The sequence below is a fragment of the Penicillium nucicola genome, assembly GCF_028828085.1.
Source record: "Penicillium nucicola strain IBT 29836 chromosome Unknown utg000010l, whole genome shotgun sequence".
NCBI lineage: Eukaryota > Fungi > Ascomycota > Eurotiomycetes > Eurotiales > Aspergillaceae > Penicillium > Penicillium nucicola.
In genome coordinates this window covers 558,587-575,445 of record NW_026643134.1, presented here as the reverse complement: position 1 = coordinate 575,445, position 16,859 = coordinate 558,587, and the positions used below count along the sequence as shown (strand labels likewise).

Sequence of the window (16,859 nt, the reverse complement as noted above, 5' to 3'; positions counted from 1 at the left end):
GGTGTGCAACAACGAACCCTGATTGGCCCAGAATCACCACCCGGCCAGCTCACATTTTCGCGATGTCGCCGACTTCGATGTTCTCGCAGCCACGCGACCAGCACATCCAACCGGCGTGAAAGATCCCATCGCCGATTCCCATCCTTTCACTTCCCTCCTAAAAACCCTCCCACACATTCTAGCCACTCATCCCCGAGTGCACCACCCCAGTCACAATGAGTGTACGTTCCCCCTCGCCCTGAAACACCAATCCCAAGCTAAAAAGATACAATATATCTCCACGATACCTGCAAATCCTATCACTAGAGATGGAATTACTAACAAAGCTCTCCAGGTCCAACCCGTCAACCCCCGACCTTTCCTACAGGCTCGGTATGCGACCCATCCAACCCAAATCCCAACCCCCAACCCCGACTCGTATCCCACATATTTGCGGCACATGTATCGCAACCAGCACGAAACTATGCTAATACCCTTTCCACTACAGCGTCGGCACCGAAGTCCTCATCCGCCTTAAGTGGGGCCAGACAGAATACAAGGGCAAGCTCGAGAGCATCGATTCATACATGAACGTCTTGCTGCGCGATACGGAAGAGTTCATTGATGGAAAGCCTACCGGCTCGCTGGGTCTTGTTTTGATCAGGTATGCGACCACGCTCGCTCGTGTCTCAATGCCATTGGGGCATTTGTTTGGATTGGCTTGGAACGGAACCGCTAACTCTTCTTTCCCGTTAGATGCAACAACATCCTCTGGATGGGCTCCGCGGAAAATGTCGAGATGACGGATCTCGGGTTAAAATAATTCTTTGTCGCATTTGTTTAGCTGGGTCTGGGGAGGGATGCAATGCAATACAACATACTATGCGTTGTTTGGGGAGAGAAGTCTGAAATCTGAAGTCTGAAGTGCGAGGTTGGAGGTGTGACGGAAGTGCTGGATCTCCGTGTCGTGAGCTGTCGGGCAATGAAACCGACATTCTCAATTCCATTTTCGTTTTCGCGCTTGTCGGCCTTGGACTTGTACATCCGCCGAGTTGGAGATCGCATTGTCAGTATCGACCCTCTCCGGATTGTTCAGGTTACATGTACAATGTGTACCGGCCGACCAGAGGGATGCATGTTCTATTCTCCCATCAGGTACACGCTGCACGACCGGGATCAGAGCTCATTGCATACACGGACACGGACACAGACGCAGACGCAGATAGAGATGGAGAGATGGCGACGAAGTCCACTCTGGACCAGGTGTGCTCAGGCTCACTGTTTTCAATTATCACGAGGCGTTTTTTCTTTGGCTTTTCGAAGTGGTTTTTGTGCATGGTCCCAATTGGCCAAAATCGAATCAATTACAGTACTCTTTTTTTTTCTCTCTGCTTGTTGTACAGAACACTTGCCTTGGCCTGTGTTGCTCTTCTGCCATTCCCGCCCCCGTTCTCACTCTCACTTCAACTTCCTCCATTTCAAGTCGAATACGGATCTATATCCCTGTGTAGATAGACCGATACTCATTTCATTCCATCCCTCGTGCCATCGTGACCGTACTCCATCTGGGCTGGATAGCCGCCACACCAACATCCGCGAAATCCGGGTACAGTATACCATCCACCCAGCGCCGATCCCGAAGAACAGAACCCACATCCCACGAGAGAGAGGGAGTCGGTGAGAATCACCTCTTAGCCGATCGTCCGCCAAATCCAATCGCGTTACCCGACGCTATCGCGTATGCGTGTACACGCTGCGTAATTCACGAAGCCATGAGACAAGGCGATCGAGTGGCGACAGCATCTACTGTACAATATCCTATAACTGGAGATGAGAATCAGCATACATCACAGTGACCGCACTGATAACAGCCATACTGTACAGTGTGTGAAGCATCGAATGGGACCCCCGGTTTCATCCTTCGTCTCCCCACCGGTATTTCATCCCTGGTGGAGATGATGGAGGCGTTGGTTTGGGGCGGCCCACTTTGGTCCTGGTTGTTTTGTTGGCTGTTTTGACTGTTTTGACTGTTTTGGCTAGTTTTAGTGGCTGGTATATTGGAATCATGCGTAGTGCAAAGGGGGAATACGTGGATTGTTTCGCGTTGGGGGGGGCTTAGGTGGCTTATAGATGGTAGCTCATACGGCACAAATGTGCACTGTGCAGTACATGCAGTTCATGTGAGTGGCTGATATGAGGTTTCTTTTTATAGCTGATCAGCGAACACCCTGTACGTGTGTGTGTAGGCATGTCCATTTAGGAGGGGTGCCTCCGACGTCATGGGGGCTGTCTGGTCATTAGGCTGCTGTTTAGGGTATGATGAACTATGATGAACTCTGGTGAACTACGGTGAACTACTGCACACTACTGTAGACTCACGCTACTGTCAGCCTCTGAGGGAATTTCAGGGTCGGGAGAACAGGAAAAGTATAACGGTGATAGTCTGTAGGGGCATAGCTCAGGCCTCTCCAAGGGTTCTTCACGGGCCCTAACGGTGGAGACCCTAATGGGGCCAGGATCAACAGTGGCGTCCAAGGCATTTTTTTGCCTTTGAATATTCTGTGGAGAGTAGCCTACAGAATATGCGACGCAAAGGCAGTATAAGTGTAGTGTGCCACACCTGCACTCCTCTGTGTGATCCTACCACACTGTACAAATCTCGAATCCAACCAAATTGGGTCCGATCTTCACGAATCTTATACTGGCACTATCGAATCAAATTTTCGTGTCTCCCCTGATCTTCATTCGGAATCCACTACAAGGATCGAGAGTGGTTATCCTGTTCTATTCTTTCCATTTGCCTCTGATATTCCTGTTCCCTTTTAAAGGTGTCTCCTGCCTCCCCTTTCTTGACTGACTTCCTCAACTTCTGTCGCTTCACTATATACTTCCTATACCCCGCAACTCTGCAGCAAGCCCAAATCTGCAACGCTCTTTGTCTCATCTCGCGCTTGCTTCCTGCATATACTCCCGTGACCCCTCCATCACATTCTCTATATCCAAAACCTCCATCTCCATTTCTACTTCCCCCCTCCCTCTCAACCGAAACGAAGTTCGCATATTATCCACTCCCGGCGAAATGCGCGATACTCCCTCCAAATTCATCGAGATTCTCGATCCAAAGGATACATCCCGCATGTCTGACTCGGACGTCCGCTTAGAAGATGTCCTCGCCGATCATGAAGCGTTTAGCAGTCGGCCCCGCTCCTCTACACAATCCTCCACCAAGCCCAGTGATAAATCCATGTCACGTCGAGACTCGACCTCTCCAACGCCACGCTGGAAGCGTTTGAGCAATATCCTCGTGCAGCCGCGTCGGAACTCTTAGCTTCACCGCCTCTTACTGTACAGAGTCGCCTCGGCTAAGGAGGATGCTCTGGTTTTGCCATGTGCTACGAAAATGAAGTTACGGCTATATTCACGACTTGACTACGGTGTTGGGTTTGATATTCGGTGGTTGGCTCATTCTGCAAATGAGTGAGGGCGCGGTGTCAGACCATTCGCAAATGACATGATGAACTGAAACGATATGAAGTGCGAGTGCAAGCGAAGTGGGCGATTCCGGAGGAGTTTGGCCCAGGGCCGTCTTTGGTCCGATTGTTAACCCACTTTCGCATCTTGATCTTGGGAATGGTGTTTGGTGTTGTCGATGAGCGTTGGGTTGATGTCCAGTGGACATGTAGAAAAAGAAACCGCCTCATGGGAAAAAAAAAGAAAACGAAGAAACTGAACTGAACTGGAGTGAGGGGGTCGCTGACTCGGGGAATGATATTCAATATTCGCTTCTTGTTCATACTTTACACTCATCCTTTTTTTGCTTCTTTTTGCCTTTTTGCCTAGTGCACCTTCGCTGCCTCGTAACCTGAGGGCTTTTACTTTTCACTTTTTCCTTTTGATACCCAATCCTCAACGCAGTGAAATTTACATTACATTCTTCACGTTCCACATGGAAAACTAAGCTAGTTCTCTATTTTCATTCCTCATCTTCGTACCTGGCAAATACTCATTCCAACGGGTCTTAGACGCTACTGCATAATGCCAGTCTCAGTATCCCAAATTAGCCGTGATCACTACTATTCACTCCCATGTAAATCCTTGTAACATACTGCATGGAAATAGTAGATCTATCGTGTGGCCCCTGAACCCTGGCGAGGGGTGATTCGGAGTAGAACACTGGTACCACAAACCCCTCGTTCATCTCCTCCAATAGGAATGGACTTGATTGAGGTTTCAGGTTTGAAATTAGGATGGGATCATTAGCCATGAATCTAAGATTATCTCTTCATATATTCTCTCTGTATTCAGGTCTGTGTTTCCGTCTTATCAAAACAAGACTTGCACGGCGTCTTGGTAGCTTGTGCCCTTGATCTCTTGGCCGTTGTCGGTGCCTCGGTCCCTGCGCCGGACCATTCCGATATCTGGGCTTGGGCTGGGGTTGTACTCGGTTGGTGAGAATTTTGTGCGAAGTTCGAGGTACCTTTGCATCTAGATCTTTATGGATCATTCTTCCTGTGGTTGCTTTTTGGTATATGATAAGGGAATCGTTGTACAGCGCTCCGGACGGTGATGCTTTGGGGGTAGTTTGCTTTATGCTGAGGTATGTCTGGTTGACTTTAAATTCTTAGACCTCGTGAGATGTTGTCTCGCTCTGATTTAGTTCAAGGATGCTCTAGGCTGGGCTGATAATATAGTTCCCTGAGTACGGGTAACATCAAATTGCGTTCGACGCGTTTCACTTGTGACTAGGAATCACTAAGCCTTATTCAACTATGCTCAATCTTGAAGCCCAATCAGGCCAAACACCAAATTGTATTAGCATATAACAAGCATGGCTTATTTGACAACGAGAACCACATGTAACCATCAGACTATCTTCCGTTAAATATCGCTATGAACAAGAACACTCCTCGATTCGAGCAACTTTATTACTGAGCGCCAAGTATGAATAGTGGGATATCAAGACTTGACAACTCCCGGATCTTCTATTGAGCTTCGATCATTTTGAGAAAATTAGAAAATTAGATGGATACTGTGATTTACATGTCGGCTTAAGTGCTATTACTTTGATGATACAACTGAGAATACCTATGACCCTTAATGTATCATATGCAGATATAGTCGTGGAAGATGTTATATCTTAACCCACTGGGTCTGCCCGTCGGGGTTGATATAGGTGATTTTCTGAAGAGTACTACAGCATTGAATGTTGATAAAATCATCCAATATATCTTACAAACCCTGAAAATAAAAGACGCTGCTTAGTGTTGCAAACTGATCCTGGCCCATCAACTGGCGAGTTTATAGTTGCGTACATCGGATATCACAATCTCTTATCACTGCCCCCACCACAACTTCTCCCATCAACACCATCGCGCAGAACAACCCATCGAGATTGACCACACCCCTCTCCCGGAGCCCAGTCCGATCCAAATTCCTGCTCGCCAAATACAATACCGTGCAAACCGCCCAACCCCACGTCTCCAGTCCATCGCACCTTCGCGGGGATCACTTTACGACAATACCGACAGATCGCATCAGTCGCGTCTGTCTCGATTAGCCCGTCCCAAATACTCTCAATTACACATTTTTCGAATAATACCGAAGACATGGCTTGGCACCAGTCAACACCGAGCTCAGGCGGACGCGCCGCGACCCCAACCGTCTTCGAGCAGCAACGGGAGGAATTAGTTCGGGAAATTGCTGTGGTGGGTTTGACCTTTGCTATTACTCATATTACGACGTTTGGGGGGCTTGTGGCGCTTACTAAAATGTTGCAGGGTATGGAGCAGGTTCTCCAGAATATCAACCGTCTGAATCGGAATCTGGAGAGTGTTATTGCTGTACGTATCTGGAACGATTGGGTTTCGTGGTAGGAAGGTCTCCTGCTAACATGATGACACTAGGTCGGGAATGAATTCGGGTCTGTGGAAGCTCTATGGTCTCAATTTGAGAATTTCATGGGACGGCCAGAGGAGGAGGGTGAGGAGGGGGGCGATGGCAATAACAACAATAATGGAAAGAGGAAAGTCAGTGGGGAGAGCGATGTAATGGTCAAGTCGGAGATCAAACAGGAGCCCCAAGAGGGTGAGTCGACTATCATGCAATGATTGTTTACATTTCGTCTGCATTGGCGGCAGCGTCGTTCTGTTTTGTTTTATGTTTTAGATACCACGCAACTCTCAAATTTACTTATACGAGACAATTTACGAATGCCCAGCTAGATCTACAATTTATACTTGGATGTCGAATGAACAAAAGGTGACATGAATTGTTTCAGTAACACATAGGAATCGCTTTCGCCAACAGTACAGATCAGATAACATAAACATAACACCAGTCCCATGCATGCCAAAAAAAAGTGGCAAAGACCCGAGTCATGAGAGACATCAATTGGAACAAAAGGGACAAGGGTCATAAAAAAAGGCCAAAATCAAGAAATAAAAAAAAAAGAACAGGGAAATAATGGAATAAAGGAAACAGCCTCCAGCAAAAAAGAAACAGTCGAGATCGTCGTAGGTGCCGCACAGCGTATTCCCACAGACAACGGGTGAAAATCATGTCTTACTTTGCCCAGCCACATGTCACATATAGAGACGTTGAGGCAATCAAGCCGACGAAGCAACCAGGCTCGTGGTCCGGCCAAGGGAGAAGGAAAGAGTCATTGAGAATGGAACGGCAGGAGCGTGCCGCTGTCTGGAGAGTCAATCTACAGGATCTTGCAAGTGCGCTTCTTGATTTTCTTGCCGGGACGTTGACCTCCGCCTGAGGGCATGTCATTGTTGCGATCTTTGCGTCCACCACGGCTTGTGGGTTGCTGAGACGAGGAGCCCTGTTCTTCAATGCAGATCACGGAGTCGACGGCCTTGGAGAAAACCTCATCCACACCGCGCATCTCTTTACTACTGCATTCGGCGTAGGTTGCACCCATCCTCTGGGCCACGTTCTGGCCTTGCTCTGGTGTAATTGGGGTCAAGCCTTGGGTCTTTAGGAGCTCAATGCAGGTTCTCTTGGTACGCAGATCGGACTTCAAGCCGACGAGGATGATTGGGGTTGTGGGACAGAAGTGCAGAACCTCGGGATACCACTGTTTCCATGTTAGAGGATGATGGGAGAATGCATTCGAGGTCTTGACTTACTTTATCAACAACATTCTCCAGTGAAGCGGGGCAATCAATAGCAAAGCAGACAAACAGAAGATCTGTTTCGGGATAGGACAGTGGGCGCAAACGGTCGTATTCCTCCTGTCCAGCAGTATCCCAGAGTGCTAGTTCGACGGTCTTTCCCGAAGCCCGATGTGTGGTTTGTGTGATGTAGTTCTCGAATACCGTCGGAACATATTTCTGCATCCTGGTCAATACAAGGGACGTCACTATACACGGTGTTGTTGACTTACCTCGGGGAAGTAGCCTTGGGAATAACTGATCAACAGACACGTCTTTCCACAGCCACCATCACCAACCACTACAAATTTTTTTGAGAAGGAGGGCGGCTGGGTGATATTGGTTGCTTCAGACATCCGTCCGCTGGAGAAACTCGTGCTGGTGCTGGCTGTGCCGTGGCTCATTCGCACACTGTCGCTGCGTGCTCTGCTGTGACGCGGTGTCAAGGACGGAGGAGGGGTTGCAAGAGAGCGGCGGCGCGAAGCTGCATAGTATTGGTCCTCGTACATAGCACTCATGGTGTGGAGATGTGGATACGTGGAATGTGGTCCCTCGGTTGGCAGGTCAAACTGAGGTACGTGGTGAGAATGTTGACAGGTGATACTGGACAAGTTGACAAGTTTTTTTCGTCAGAGATGTTGAGGGGGTTGAGAAAGGAGAATAGACAGATCTAAAAGATCTCGATGGTGATCGTCGATAGAGGGTCTGTCAGGGCGAGACCGGTGTTTACACTTGAGCTGCCATGGCAACGGCCGTGTCTCGATGACGCCAGGGCTCCGCTTCCCATGAAAGTCTTGCTATTCTGTCACTCTGAAGCGCGGCTACTCCGATCCTGTTTCTTTTCTTGGAGAGGATCCGCCTCAAGCCTCCTCATTTCCCCACCGTTCAGCTCGCTAGAACCGGGCCTATATACATATTACCGGATTGAGCCATCCCACTTCCAAGGTCGACTTGGGTATGAGTTCCACCGGAAAATAGATTGGAGAGTGGGATTGACAATCAGGTTCAAGGATAGTCTTCTGGAGAAGTCAAAGACTACAAGGGATGGCTATAAGCGATGCGAGGCTCTATCTCATGCAGCCTATCCTGCGAGTGCTCGTACCGAGCCCACATGTCCGACTAGTCACTATAGAGTATCCCACTGTGGACTCCAAGGATCGGAGAAGGAAACTCAGTTTGCTATGATGTGCCCTGTGCAGCATTGGTTGTGATCAGGGACAAAGGTTATACTGTAAGCTACAAACATAGTGATCTTGGCCTCTAATGTGATATTCTACCACTTGATGTACTTCCATATGTCAGTCAACTGTTTGTTTTCTATTTAACATGTGAGTCTTATATCAGAATTGAGCTCAGCTGAGCCTTTGCGGGGGCTGAGTGTTAGTGTCAAATTAGTATCGCTGCAATGGTATTCGTCAACAGCCTCACGCCAGGCCAACGCCGAAACCACACGGGCCAGATTGTGGAAGATGTTTCTAACAACACAATAGAGGGAAACCAAAGCATACAAGCAAGCAGGCAATGAACAAGAAAATCAACTGAGGATCAAGGCCTAAGAAACGCTTGAAGTACTCCATGGAGGAGTTCAACCTCGGGCGATTTTAGGTGACTAAGCCCACACATGGCCGATCCCAGGGCACACACGTGCAGGGGAAGATGATCTCAACCTCCTCCACCTCGAATTCTATTGCTTCAATCCAACTTCTATTCGTTCCTTATGCTCCGGCCCCTCTAAATATCATTTCAACCCTATCGGCAGACAGCTGTCTGTCGATCTATGGAATCCACCCGATAGACAACACAACATGGGCCACAAGTCGGACCAGCCTGATGCTGGATTAAAGAGTCTCAACCATTGTATGCGACCCCTATCAGCTATGCAGATCCCCTATCTCAATCTATCATTGGAATTCGCCGCTGACCCCGCGGGTTCACGACATAGATTCAAACCGGTTACCCCTCTGGCGATACTGGCCGCGACAGCAACTCATCCCGCTGATTCGATATGAGACTCCCTACCTTGCCTGGGTGCAGGAGAAAGTTCGCACCCCGACGCTGGACTCGTACTTTGCCTTTACGGCAAATCTCGGCACGCACACATTCTTCATGGTCTTTCTGCCTTTCCTATTCTGGTGTGGCTCCCCAAGTATGGGTAGAGGGTATGTGTCTTTGTCGGAATCGTAACATCACCTGGAAGCGGGAGACTGACAGGCGGTCTTTAGACTCGTACATATCTTAGCATCTGGTGTCTTCTTCAGTGGCTTCATTAAAGATTTGCTATGTCTCCCTCGGCCTCTATCGCCTCCACTCCAACGCATCACCATGTCCGGCTCTGCGGCCCTTGAATACGGATTCCCTTCGACGCATTCTACAAACGCTGTTTCAGTGGCTGTGTACGCCTTGGGATTGCTTGGATCTCCGGAATCGACTCTCAGCGCGCAAGTCACGCTCCTTCTCCAATGTGTTACCTATATGTACGTGGTGTCTATTGTTCTGGGCCGTCTATATTGTGGAATGCATGGGATGCTGGACTGTACTGTTGGGTGCGCTTTGGGTGCGGGTATTGGTCTCATCCAATTCCACTACGGCCCGGCCTTTGAAGAGTTTATTGTGTCTGCTTCGCTGAAGGACATCTCCTTGCTTGCGATTTTGATCATATCTCTGGTCCGTGTCCATCCTGAACCGGCCGATGATTGTCCCTGCTTTGACGACAGTGTTGCATTTGCGGGAGTAATGCTCGGTGTGGACGTATCCTCGTGGCATTTTGCCGATATTTGGGATGGTTATCCTGCTGGATCAATTCCGTATGATCTTCAGACTGTGGGATGGATCAATACTGTAATTCGTCTGGTTTTGGGTGTGCTGTGTATCTTTTCCTGGAGGACTGTGATGAAGCCCGCTCTGCTTCGCATTCTACCGCCTATCTTCCGGACTCTGGAGAAGCTTGGACTTCTTCTCCCTCGACGGTTCTTCACCACTGCTTCGTAAGTTTAATCGTTTATCCCGGTGAAGTTGATTCTAACGAGTGCAGCAAATACACCACTGTTCCGTCAAACCTAAAGGACCGCGATGTGCTCCCCAATTTCTCCGACATTCCATCCATCATCACTAACATGCGCCATCCCCGCCGCAGAGCCATTTCTGTCGGTCCTCAGTCTGAAGCTGATGCGTACGAGACCCTGGCATACAGGGAAAAACGTCGACGTGAGAGCCAATCTGGTGGAAACCGTGCCTCTCCGGTTCCGGAGGGTGAGACCAGACTGAACGGCACACCCCTGTCAAGAAAGGCGACAACCTTGGGTGAATACGAAGGCATGATGGGAAGGGGCAGCCCTCATTCCTCTGCCGTTGACGTCAGTCCCGAAACAACACCTTTCCCCACAGCAGACTTCTCTATCGAGACTGAACTCGAGGCCGAACAACGGGATGAGGAGGAGGTTTTCTCCCAAATTAAGAAACCCCGTGTCCGTTACGATGTGGAGGTTGTCACCAAGCTGGTTGTATATGCAGGTATGTTTCAAAACCAACGCTTTAGCTCGACATTTGCTGATGATTACTTCTAGGAATCCCTTGGGTTGTTATCGAGGTCGCACCCTTACTATTTGACCTAATTGGACTGGGAGTCCCGCATGTTGTATGAATATATTATTATTAATTGTGTCATTATTCGATCACCCTTCCCTGCTCCCCTATCCCCAGCGGCTTCCCAGACTGCTTCCAGTTCAGCGGGCTGTGCTGGAAGGCATCACCGCAGACCAGCATAACACTGTCCATGTATATAAGCATCGCAACTGGTATCAATATCATATGTTTGTTAAATCAGTTATGTCATACTGCTGGATTATATCCATACTGTATCATTTCTTTGTAGCAAGCTGCTTTGTTCCGTCAATGAGTATAAGAAGTAGAAACACAGACATGTTTGGAGGCGTTGGAGCTATTTTGACGTCATTCTTAGAGATCAAGGAAAAGTTTACTTCTTCTTCAGCCATTGTACAGCCGATCGGTCTAGTCAATAGACATCCATACAATGACAGACAGTAGCGAAACAAACAGAAAAGCTGGAATGGACCTCGGGTCCGGGGAGATGTTTGGGGCTGAGTCAGCGGAATGATGAAAGCTGGAACCGCGTCGGTATTGTTCTGATGAACCTCTCTACTGTCTTCGACTTTCTGGTTTTCTCAAACCACTCCCAGTCATGCTTAATGATGGACCGTGAATTTTCCTTATCCAATCTTTCGTTCTCTCCTCGTTCAACCTCCAACCCTCATTCAATCGCCACCCTTGCCATTCGAAAGCGCGTCATCAGACCATAGATTCCCTCGCATTCGAGCAGCTGAGATATCAACGGCTGACATCAAAATGGGGAATTGCTGGGCCCGACTGAAGTCGCGCTTTTCATATGCCACACCCATAAAGTCCGCGCCTGACGCTCCACCTTCTTTTGGAGCTCCCAAGAAGCGAACGCTTGGCGACAACGATGGTAAGGAGCCCACGGTGCACGTCAGACGCGCACGGAGATACTTAACTACTCTCAAATTGTAGATTACACTAGCCCACATATTCCGGGAGCCTTCCCAGCCACCCCCCCAGTCACCGACACTTGCGCCAATCGGTCTACATGGCGAGACTCCAGAGAGCAAGGGCATTGCGCCTATGGAATTGGAGCCCATAGATACACTCTCCCTTGGGTCGCCGTCTCTCGCTACAGATCTTGGTTCACATCTCCATCCCCGACCATTGAAATATTACCCCCCTACCCCTCCACGCTCGCAGGCGGCGCCATCTCCCCGCCCACAGAAGATCCCAAAGCGCGCCGGGGAGCCTCGCACATTCATCGATGACCCATGGGAACAACAGACAAAAGATTTCGAGAACCTCGATCTAGGGAGACCCGTCTCAGCCGTACAATTATTCTCCATCACGAAAAAGGACATCCCGGCCAACCGAATTGCATCAGTATACGCGGCCGAGTGGGAGAAACGCGAGAAGGAGAGGCAGTCTAAGCTACGTGAATCTCGACGTCCGACAAGAGTTGTCCCGCGTGGTCCTCCAGTGCGCGACCTCTCATGGGATTGGCTCGACAAATTACAACGTGCTTGTCAAAGTTCACAGGGTCAGGCTGTCGCAAAGTCTTTAGCGGGTGATGATCTCTATCAGAAGGACATTGTTACCTGTATTCGACCGCTGGCCTGGCTGAACGACGAGATTATCAATGCCTACCTCCCGCTACTAGTTCATTACCTTCGTCAATCTACCGGTAATCTGAACCCCAACGAAAAGCCACGCTTTCACGCCTTCAATACATTTTTCTATTCTACCCTTCGCGACAAAGGTTACCAGAGCGTGCGACGATGGGCGAACCGAGCCAAGATCGGCGGCGAAGGATTGCTCAACGTTGATACCGTCTTTATCCCAGTTCATGAGTCGAGTCACTGGACTCTCATGGTTGTTCGACCAGCAGATCGTACGATAGAATACTTCGACTCTCTTGGATCTCGTGGTGCTCGGCAGGTGAAGAGGGTCAAAGAATGGCTTGCAGGCGAGCTCGGCTCAAAATACAAAGAAGAGGAATGGACCACACTTCCATCGGTTTCCTCCCAACAGGACAACGGGAGTGACTGTGGTGTATTCCTCCTCACAAATGCCAAGGCAATTTCCATCGGTGTCGAACCAACTGCTTTCGGACCAAGCCATACCCAACTTCTCCGCAGAAAGATTGTCGCCGAGCTCATGAACGGAGGGCTTCATGGTGACTTCATTCCGCTAGACAAAGCGTCAGGAGCACTGCTGCTTTGAGTCCAGAAGTCCCAATTAATTCTTAGAATCAGTATCTCGCCCCGCTCCTGTTGTGTCCAGACATTGGCTCTGGAACGTGGGTCCTGGTTCTGCTCTCAACCATTCTCCACATCTGCATCCCATACGCCTCATCTTCCCCAAATCACATACCTCGTCCCTCATCTTTCCCCAGGCGCTCTCAGCAGCAATTTGCATCACTTGGTCTCGGCGCACAAGGCGAACTCAACATAACACAGACTGAGAAATAACTCTGCTTTTTCTCAGGAGTTGTTTACATTGAATGTCCGCAATGAATATGAATGATACCCCGGTCACTACGACATTGACTTGACATAAAGAACGATGCTTCGGTGCACTATTTTTTCCCCCTTTTTGATCTTCCCAGCTTCTTTGCATTGGTTCATGGCGTTTTCTCGTGGTCTTTTGGTTCTTTTTTGTATGGAATATTTCTGCCGCTTTTCCAGAGCTATGTACTTTTAATCCGGTTGCACCAGATCCTCAGCACATTCAACTTCGTTTCCATTTGAACGACATACTCAAAATACCATATAAATATTTCCAGCAACATCTCGAAATATACACATCAATCAGCACTAGACAAACATCCAATCAGCCCCCCACTCATAAAGAAACCCAATCCAAGGCTTAGACCACAACTCCCCGTCACCCCTAGCCCAAATCTCTCTCAAAACCCGCAAAGCATTGCTCACATTCCCAGCCCTCCAAACAACCCACAAATGCCCAAAGATGTCCTGAATAGCAACTCTCTGCTTCTCAAGCTTAGCATCTGCACCGATGACAAACGCAGGCCACACAAGCGCCTTGTAGAACGCATCATGCGGACTTATAGCGTTGAGATGCAGGATCGTTGCATCAAGATCGACTTCAAGCCCGACATCACTCGGATCAGCTTCCCACTCGCATCCAACCCACCCGAATTTCACCTGTGAGATGTATATCGCGACAGCATCCCGATACGCACAGGCGAAATGGTAGCGTGGCATCAGGCGAGATATGTCCGGGCCGGCGATTGCCCAGCGTCGAGGGGAGAAGCTTGTGAGGTGGGATGTCAAGTGGGATTTTAGGGATTTGCTTTGTTCGGCTGTTTGGGGGACTGTGTTTGCTAGGGAGATTATGTAGAGGAGTTCGGCTGGGCAGCCGATCCAGGTTTGGGATTCGGCTAGTTGGAGAATGTCTATTGTTGACATTTTTGTGAAGAGGGGTTGGTAGGCGTGAGAGGGTTGTGTTGGTTTGACAAATGTTGAGCCTATTATGTCGAAGCTGGATGTTGGGAGGGTTGGATTAGTTGATAGTTCGCGCGAATGAGATGAGTGGAGGATGTGGCATACATTGCATATGTCATCTCGAAGTATTCGCATGAGCTTGAGAATGTGGACATGAAGCTCTTTGCATTTTCCAATACGGGGAACAGACTCTTTTGCATAATGTTTCGTAGTGCGATGAGATGATATCGCCACGAGTCTCGTCCCGAGTCCATTAGTTCTAGCCAGATGAAGAGTAGTACGGCAGCAATGGCACCATCATGGTTTGCAACCTCTGGATTTTGAAACTCGTTTCGAATATGGCATAACGCTTCTTGTTTATATAGCAAAGCATCGTAGAAGGTCTTGGAGGGCTGGGGTGTGGTGATTTGATTCTGCGGCTCTGTGTTGCTTTTGTTATCTGAATTGCTTTGGTTGCTGATAAATAGAGTGTTCGCTCGCTGGGCTCGATGTAAAGCGGCGACTGAGATTATCGTATAAAGTAGTCCCGGACTTGACGGGATGAGGCGCATGAATTCTTTGAAAGGATTGGTGGGTGTAGTATCAAATAATGTGCTTTCTGCACAGCAATATAGATCGACTGGAGCGTGGGTTAGTCGTGTGGAAGTTGCACGACTCGGAACGATACGTACAATATTTTATATAACCCCGCTTGGCTGGGGATAGATCTTGTAAGCCTGGATCGACAAGACATCTTGACACAGTGAGCGCAGGTGTACTAGGCTTAGTCTTGCCCATCAGCTTGCCTCGACTGGCAATACTGTTGGTCCATCTCAAGGGCTTTTCATTATAACCAAGGCAAATGCGCCCCGTGTTCGTACATTTGGTGCATGCTGGAAGTATTTGATCGCATTTGACTCGCCGACGACGGCAGGTCCAACAAGGGCCCGTGGCCTGTGCTATTTTCGACATTACAGAATGTCGATGTCGTTGTATATAAAGTTGTGGGAGGAAGTCGGACATGCTTCTCTTGCCACTAGTCCGGAAGAGGCAGCCAAGGCGCATTACCCGCAGATCGATATCCACTGGGACTTTGAGCTTCAAGTTATGCACAGAAAACACAATAGTTAAAGACAAGGAGTAGCTCAATTCAACTGGTTCGCTCGGATAAGATATGGAATACAGTTTACAGCTCTCAACATCTCCTATGAAAAGATAAAAATGCCTGAATCACAGCATAACGCTACCTAGCATGCCACGGCTCACCTCCATCAATGAAGCACGATCTCTGACAGAATTCATGATGAGGTCGATGCTTGTATCTGTAATTTCTGCATGTCCGTCCCTGTCTTCCTGGAGGACAAACATCCGCTTCATCGGAAGATTTCCCATGCTTCAAAGTCTCCTCGAGGATGGAAGTATTGGAAAAAGGAGTCATTTCCTGGCCTTTGCGGTCCTGGAAATATGCATTGCGGGCAGTATCATCGGAAGACCGATTGTAGACTAGCTCGATGTATTCGATGCCCATGTAGATGCTTTCGCCGATTTTGATGTCGCCAGTCCACAATCCACCGTCACTCCAAAGATTAAGCACGATCATGCTTTCAAGCTCAGGAACCCGATAAGACTTAGCATCTTGGATTTGACTGTTCACGAACCATCGTGACATGTCTGAGAGCCAGTCCAGACGATGCGTGGCCCATGATGTCCATGGAACGGGGAGATCGGCTACCGTGCTTGCCCCAGGGATTTCTCGATCCGTGACAGGGTCATAGTCTGGCTGATTGGCATACCGGACACGATGTGTTGGATCTCGTGTCAGAATCTCGATATCTGATTCTGAAAGACGATCGTGGTAGGTAAAGATGCCGGCGCAGGCGCCTGGCGGTGGACTTCCCTCGCGCAATGGGATCGTCCGATTGTCCACTGCAGTGCGGTTGTTCAAGCGCGAAATCGCATGTTTCTGAGGATTCCGCGGTGGCCATTCTATGGGCTGTGGGGGCTGAGACACGATGAAGTCTGCCGGCAGGAAGCGCAGTCGAACACGAAGCGAACAACGGTGAATGTTACGGACGCGAGTTTCAATCTCTGCTGTGGATGTGTAGTTGTCATGGCGAGTGGTGCGCAGCACAAGATACGTTGCCTGGGGGTCTTCTCGCTCATAATCCTTGGTGAAAAAGACGTTCTGCTTCGAGTTGATCATGTAAACTGGGGCTACCGGCGAGCGCTGGCGTTCCCAATCCTGACTGCTCCAATCCCGCTCGAAGGCCGTTTTAAAAAAGACCAGAGAGCTTGGATCAGGCCTCTTCTTGCCAATAGGTGGAGCAGTGGTGAAAGGTATGTTCTGCTCTTCCTCATAACCCTCATCATCATCATCCCAGTCCCCACCACTGCCTGGAAGAGGTTCTGTGAGATTGAGATGCGCATGTTTTCTCAAATCAACGGACCGAAAATCCCAGAGCTTGTAGTGCTGGAAGTATCCAGGATCAGGACCGGAGACGGTGAAGCAGTCGCAGCCATGTGGATGTTTCTTTGAAGGAGTCTGCGGTGGTTTTATACTGGTTGGTTGTAGAGCAGATGAGACCAGCGTGCCGAAGCAAAAGACGGCCGCAAGACTCAAGAGGTTGATTCGCATCGTGAATAGAACGATGCAGTGTCAAAGATGTAATCATGCGAGTCGTATGGAAGCATGGTCCGG

General features: G+C 49.1%; 7 protein-coding genes across 7 annotated transcripts; 5 read left to right on the top strand and 2 right to left on the bottom strand.

Moving 5' to 3' along the window:
- Window positions 1–215: 215 nt before the first annotated feature.
- Window positions 216–802, top strand: N7511_008748 (small nuclear ribonucleoprotein F; the record flags this gene model as incomplete). The annotated part of the gene is made up of 4 exons (XM_057131125.1): window positions 216–221; window positions 335–372; window positions 488–643; window positions 736–802. 4 exons carry the CDS (start codon window positions 216–218, stop codon window positions 800–802), a joined length of 267 nt encoding a protein of 88 aa, XP_056979113.1.
- A 2,256-nt stretch (window positions 803–3,058) lies between these two features.
- On the top strand, window positions 3,059–3,307 carry N7511_008747 (uncharacterized protein; the record flags this gene model as incomplete). Its single annotated transcript, XM_057131124.1, has 1 exon — window positions 3,059–3,307. One exon carries the CDS (start codon window positions 3,059–3,061, stop codon window positions 3,305–3,307), a length of 249 nt encoding a protein of 82 aa, XP_056979112.1.
- A 2,278-nt stretch (window positions 3,308–5,585) lies between these two features.
- N7511_008746 (DASH complex subunit DAD1) lies at window positions 5,586–6,086 on the top strand (the record flags this gene model as incomplete). The annotated part of the gene is made up of 3 exons (XM_057131123.1): window positions 5,586–5,684; window positions 5,757–5,819; window positions 5,883–6,086. The coding sequence occupies 3 exons, from the start codon at window positions 5,586–5,588 to the stop codon at window positions 6,084–6,086; spliced, it is 366 nt and encodes a 121-aa protein (XP_056979111.1).
- Window positions 6,087–6,685: 599 nt separating this feature from the next.
- N7511_008745 (Rho4-like protein) lies at window positions 6,686–7,657 on the bottom strand (the record flags this gene model as incomplete). The annotated part of the gene is made up of 3 exons (XM_057131122.1): window positions 6,686–7,063; window positions 7,116–7,319; window positions 7,373–7,657. The coding sequence occupies 3 exons, from the start codon at window positions 7,655–7,657 to the stop codon at window positions 6,686–6,688; spliced, it is 867 nt and encodes a 288-aa protein (XP_056979110.1).
- Window positions 7,658–8,944: 1,287 nt separating this feature from the next.
- Window positions 8,945–10,773, top strand: N7511_008744 (phosphatase PAP2 family protein; the record flags this gene model as incomplete). The annotated part of the gene is made up of 5 exons (XM_057131121.1): window positions 8,945–8,996; window positions 9,082–9,298; window positions 9,362–10,123; window positions 10,171–10,649; window positions 10,703–10,773. Coding segments are annotated over 5 exons (1,581 nt in total), but the record flags the coding sequence as incomplete, so codon positions are not given.
- Window positions 10,774–11,501: 728 nt separating this feature from the next.
- On the top strand, window positions 11,502–12,938 carry N7511_008743 (SUMO protease ULP1; the record flags this gene model as incomplete). The annotated part of the gene is made up of 2 exons (XM_057131120.1): window positions 11,502–11,642; window positions 11,685–12,938. The coding sequence occupies 2 exons, from the start codon at window positions 11,502–11,504 to the stop codon at window positions 12,936–12,938; spliced, it is 1,395 nt and encodes a 464-aa protein (XP_056979108.1).
- Window positions 12,939–13,531: 593 nt separating this feature from the next.
- Window positions 13,532–16,796, bottom strand: N7511_008742 (uncharacterized protein; the record flags this gene model as incomplete). The annotated part of the gene is made up of 4 exons (XM_057131119.1): window positions 13,532–14,219; window positions 14,288–14,801; window positions 14,854–15,120; window positions 15,428–16,796. The coding sequence occupies 4 exons, from the start codon at window positions 16,794–16,796 to the stop codon at window positions 13,532–13,534; spliced, it is 2,838 nt and encodes a 945-aa protein (XP_056979107.1).
- Window positions 16,797–16,859: the final 63 nt, after the last annotated feature.